This window comes from Micropterus salmoides, unplaced genomic scaffold (assembly GCF_014851395.1).
Source record: "Micropterus salmoides isolate LMB-PRFRI ecotype aquatic unplaced genomic scaffold, ASM1485139v1 Ms_hic_scaffold_8, whole genome shotgun sequence".
Taxonomy (NCBI): domain Eukaryota; kingdom Metazoa; phylum Chordata; class Actinopteri; order Centrarchiformes; family Centrarchidae; genus Micropterus; species Micropterus salmoides.
This window is the reverse complement of record NW_024044570.1, coordinates 4,033,272-4,038,713: the sequence shown is the minus strand read 5'-3', so window position 1 is coordinate 4,038,713 and position 5,442 is coordinate 4,033,272. Positions and strand designations below refer to the sequence as shown.

The following is a 5,442-nucleotide window of genomic DNA, read 5'->3' as shown; positions in this document are numbered from 1 at the left end:
ATTATAAGCAATTAGTAAGACACCCCCAATAAAGGAGTGGTTCTGCAGGTGGTGACCACAGACCGCTTCTCAGTTCCTATGCTTCCTGGCTGATGTTTTGGTCACTTTTGAATGCTGGCGGTGCTTTCACTTTAGTAGTAGCATGAGACGGAGTCTACAACCCACACAAGTGGCTCAGGTAGTGCAGCTCATCCAGGATGGCACATCAATGCGAGCTGTGGCAACAAGGTTTGCTGTGTCTGTCAGCGTAGTGTCCAGAGCATGGAGGCGCTACCAGGAGAAGCTATCAGGAGACGTGAAGGAGGCCGTTGAAGGGTTTGTATTTTTTCACTCTTTTGGATATATTCTAGATCTATATTCATTGCAGACTTGGTGAATGCCAAACTAAGACCAAGCAGAATGGTGGTGATCCGTTTCATGGAGAGTGAGGCCACCGTGCAGCGCATACTCAGCAAAGTCCAAGATGCCCTTGGCAGCTATGACACGTTAATCCTCACAGACGCACAGGGGAACAAAATTCTTGATTCTGAAGAAACAAGAGGTACTGTAATTTTTTTTATTGGTATAATTACAATGTGTAGAGAACTAAACATTTATGCTCATGTTTTCTGTTCTTATCTACAGTGCAACTGTTTAAATAACCCTTACATGTACATAGAACAAACTAAAGATCCAAGTATAGATCTCATCAAAATGGTATGAATGTTATTATTGTTTTTTGCTGAATCCTCTTACATAACTGCAGCTATAATTGGCTGGAACCCAATTCCTTAAAGTGGAGACCCAGGCCAGAGAGTTACTTCCTTCATTCAAATCTAATTAAAATTCAAGAAAAAAAACCACAAAATCCCTACAAGCAAATAATAATGAAAACACCTCCACAGAGCCAGTAGAATCACGTCATGCCATGCTTTAACCTTTTTAAAAGTATTTTAATTAAACAAAAAGTCAAATAATATTTCCACTTCCCCATGTTTTCTGTTATCTACAGTCCGATCTATTTAACTAACCCTATACACAGAATAAACTCAACACTGTGCACATTAAAGATCCGACTATAATTTGTATCAAATCAAAAGTTAACAAAATGGTATTAGTGTTTTTTTCTGCTGAATCCTCAGATTATTATGTATAGCCTATATGCAAAGTCATTTTGGTGCTTAAAATACATTGAGTGTAAAATCACCTATTTGAAAACAGGCTAATTCTGCCAACATTGTGTGAAAATGCCATAACAAAGTTTAATTGTTTAAATGAAGGTAGAAACACTGGACATCAAGAATACTTGAAAGAGTATGTAACAGACATATTCATGAATGATGATCTACTATTCGGATTTTATAAAGCATTTAACTAGTAACTGTTTCCTCAGGCCTCCAAAGACACACCCATATTACCCAGTGCCTTGAGAGGAAACATGCTTTGTCTTAAGTGTAAACACTGCGGAAATCATTCCAAACACACTATTAAGTCATTTCTAGGCACTTTGCAACCTTATGTTAAGTGTGTTGTAACAAACCTTGGAGTAAAAATGTGAAAGCAAGTTTCTTTCAACTTAGGCTTCTTACTAAGCTTAAGCGCTTTTTATCCCTCACAGACTTTGAGAGGGTTATACATGCATTCATCACAACACGCCTTGACTATTGTAATGCTCTGTGTGTAGGTGTTAGTCAGGTCTCTCTCTCGACTACAAAATGGTTCAAAATGCTGCCGCTCGTCTCCTTACTGGAACTCGTAAGCGAGATCACATCACCCCTGTCCTTGCCTCTCTTCACTGGCTCCCAGTTAATTTTAGGATTGATTTTAAGATTCTATTGTTTGTTTTTTAAAGCCCTTCATGGACTAGCTCCAGTGTATATATTACTGATCTGTTGAAGCCACATACTCTTCATAACTCCCACCACCTACTTCCATCTCTGCTAACTCCCTTTCTGATCTGCCACTTTCTTCTGCCATCTCTCATCCAGTCACAGTCCAGTGTTGCCCCCTTCAGATGCAACCAATCAGATAGTGCTGTGGGCGGGACATTGAGTGAGACCACACACTGGTGACTATAGAGGAAGTTTGAATTTAACCCAAACTTTTTTTTTTTGGCTGATCTGGAAAATTATCCGATCAGTGGCTCAAAACCACATTATGATTCAAACTGTGATTTTTGTGATCTGTTGAAGCCCCAGTAGTTACTGATGTAGGATTTGGATAACCAAGAGTTTTCCTCATCTCAGGTTTAATAAAATGAATGAAACGAAGCAGGAGGATTTCCTTCCATCTCATTCAAATCACCTTGTCTTAATAGTTAGACTCTAACCTCTAATGTAATATTTCTCTCCCATAGACTTGCAATGAATTTATTCTTAAAAATACAGTACAAAGGCTTGTCCCCTATCAGTTCAATACGGAACAAGGCTTATATCAGGTTTATTCATTTCAGCATCCTGTACAAGATCTGTTCCAGAGTTTTGTCAACAACATCACTAAAGCTACAAGACCCCCAAAGAGCATTTGTGTCAGTGGCAACTCATTCTGTAGGTTACAATGAAACTAAATGAAAAGTCTTCACTAACCACAAGGTGCCCTTACAAGCCTACTATGCTCCAAACTAAATTCATCTAGAGCCAAAATAACAAAAGCTGAGGGGCAACAGAACCTCACCTGCAGAGCAGAAAGAGGTGAAGCAGTGCTAGAAAAGCACGACAGTTTAAATTCATCAAAATTAAATGAAACATTCATCTGAGTGACAGCAGACCTGCGGTGCATTCAAGAGAGACTTGTCTCGACTGTCACTCAGACAAACTTTCCTTTGAGGAAGTGTGACATCGAGGTTCTCCTCCTCAGACTGGTAATGAGGAAGTTTGATGATTGATTGGCTGTTTATTGGTGGCACAGTGGTAGAGTGGATGACACTGTGGCCTCACAGCGCCAAACCTTAAATAACACCACATTATCTTCCACTGCAGATGTGATGGGGGATTGGAGCTCGTCAGCTCGAGTCACGTCTGAGAACAGCTGATGGTGTTTTTAATCACATGATTTGGTGTCATTAGAAACACCATCAGCTGTTTTTCAGCTTTGATATCAATCAAAAACAAAATAACTTAATCAGACACATTTAAAAAGAAAAAAGAGAGAAAAACAAAAGACTTTTGTCTCATTTATAAACTGCTCCTCAGTAATTTGTGCCAGTATGCAACACTTCTTATAGAAACAATGATTAGAATATAAACAGTTTAGAATTTGGCGGCCAGAAATTTAAGGAACGTGTAAATGCTTCTTCTTTCTGAGGACGTTGTTTTCCGATGATTTAAAAGTGTTGAAGGCAGGTAATGCAGTTATTAGAATAAATCAGACGACATTAGAAAAACTGTGCAGCGTTCAGGGACGGGAGGCTTTGGAGGAGGTGGAGGAGGTCTTCAGAGCGTGAGAGCTGCTCCACCTCAGAGCTTCTCTTCTTCAGCTCAGAGATTTCCTGTTCCAGCTCTTTGATGAAGCCTTCAGCCTGTTTCTCTGTCTCTCTCTGCTTCTCTTTGATCGTGTCGATGAGCTCGGCCTGGCTTCTCTCAACAGACTCCTTCAGAGCGCTGAAGACCTGAACACCACCTGCTATCTCTCTGTCTGCATCTTCCTTACTGAGCTCCACTGAGCGTTTGATCTCCTGAATCTTCAGTCGTCTCTTCTGGATCATCTGCTGAGTTTCAGCCTCTGTCTTCCCCAGCTCGGCCTTCTTTCCTTCATATTCTTCTTTCAGAGGAACAACATCATGTGTCTTGTGGTCTAAAACAGTGCAGAGCATGCAGACACACATCTGGTCGGTCTTACAGAACAGCTCCAGCAGTTTATCGTGCTTCGTACACATCCTGCCTTCCAGGTTCTCCACAGGGTCGATCAGCTGATGTCTTTTCAGGCGTGAAGCTGTCAGATGAGGCTCCAGGTGAGTCTCACAGTAGGAGGCCAGACACACCAGGCAGGACTTCAGGGCCTTCAGTTTGGTTCCAGTGCAGACGTCACAGGGAACTTCTCCTGGTTTGGCAGCTTGTTGCTCTGAGCTGCTGCTGCTGGCTTTCTGTTGAGCTGACTGTCTGAACTGAGCAGCCATCTCAGAGATGAAAGTGTTGACCTGCAGCTCAGGTTTTGAGTAGAAAACCTTTTTACAGTTGGGACACTGATACGGGACATTAATATTCCAGTGTTCAGTGATGCAGGTTTTACAGAAGTTGTGTCCACATGGTGTGCTGACTGGATCAGTGAACACATCCAGACAGATGGAGCACAGAAACTGATCTTCAGTCAGCAGACAGCTGGCAGCAGACATATCCACACTCTGAGGACAACAAGGATGAAATAAAGGAAAGTTAAAATCAAGGGCAGCTGGACTTTGTTGAAGATACTAGAAGTATCAAAAAGTACCAAAAGTCATTGTGTCCTATGTGGCAACTCCTGCTGTAGGTTACATTGTAATAGTCACCTATTCTGCCTTCAGGTACAGCTTTTAATGTGATGGTAAACATGCTTTTTGTGTATTGGTTTTTCCATCACGTGTAAAAAAGCAACTGTATATCAGAAGCCTGTGGTGTAATCACAGATTGTTAGAAGGACTTTCCTTTATGTATTTTTTTTTTCTTCATTATTGTTTTGCCACCGGATAGGTTTGTAGGAAGTGACGTTTTGGGGGGAACTCTGGAGTGCAACAGGTGAAGCGGTCGGCGTTTAGTGGGTTCTGTGTTATGCTTGCGAGACGAATTCAACAAAGAAACAAAGAAACTCTCTTGGTGGATATATGTTGGGACTTTTCTGGACTACTGAGTCATCGGCTAAACAGACTGTGGCGAGTTTGCGTAAGTTAACCGTGGAATATTAGCCTATTAGCCTGGTATTTGTTTCTGGAAAAGCATGTTTGAATTTCATGTTCCTCAAAATGAAGCTAAACTTTAGTCAAACAGGAGACCTGCAGTCAAGACAAGTCTGTTTCTCACTAAAAGAAAAGTTAAGCTGACTTAACAACACAGCAGAGTCTCTGCCAAACAAGTACAGCTGATAATATTTACTGTTTCAACACTAACACAAATCTCTGACATCATATCTTTTATCTGGTAAAACAGATGTAAAACAGTCAGATTCTGGTTTGAACTAAACTTTGACCAAATACTGAGTCAGAGCATTTTGGCTTTGTAGGGCCGTGTACTCACCAGGGTTTGGCAGAGATTCTGCTGTTTTGTTGAGAAAAACCTGATGGATGTTACAGGGTGAGGCCTTATGAAAGAGCTCCATTAAGGTGCTTCTGTTGTCAGGAGTATGGACATGTGGCTGCAGTATGTAGAGGAGTCAGGAGATGTGGGAAGAACAATTGTGAAAGAGAGGAGTGTGAAGAGGAGCAGGAACATTTACTCACCATGCCGAGGTCAGCACAATGTCTGGAAAAAATAAAATAAATAAAAGTGAGTAAAA

At 41.1% G+C, this 5,442-nt stretch overlaps 1 protein-coding gene across 1 annotated transcript; it reads right to left on the bottom strand.

The window, feature by feature from the left end:
* Nucleotides 1-3,337: 3,337 nt before the first annotated feature.
* Nucleotides 3,338-5,226, bottom strand: LOC119893642 (E3 ubiquitin/ISG15 ligase TRIM25-like). Its single transcript, XM_038705932.1, has 2 exons — nt 5,184-5,226; nt 3,338-4,318 (listed from the first exon to the last, which is right to left on the bottom strand). Exon 2 carries the CDS (start codon nt 4,307-4,309, stop codon nt 3,353-3,355), a length of 957 nt encoding a protein of 318 aa, XP_038561860.1. The 5' UTR covers nt 4,310-4,318; nt 5,184-5,226; the 3' UTR covers nt 3,338-3,352.
* Nucleotides 5,227-5,442: the final 216 nt, after the last annotated feature.

Excerpts from the sequence above, each read along its gene's own strand:
- LOC119893642 (XM_038705932.1), bottom strand. The coding sequence starts at position 4,309 with ATGTCTGCTGCCAGCTGTCTGCTGACTGAAGATCAGTTTCTGTGCTCC.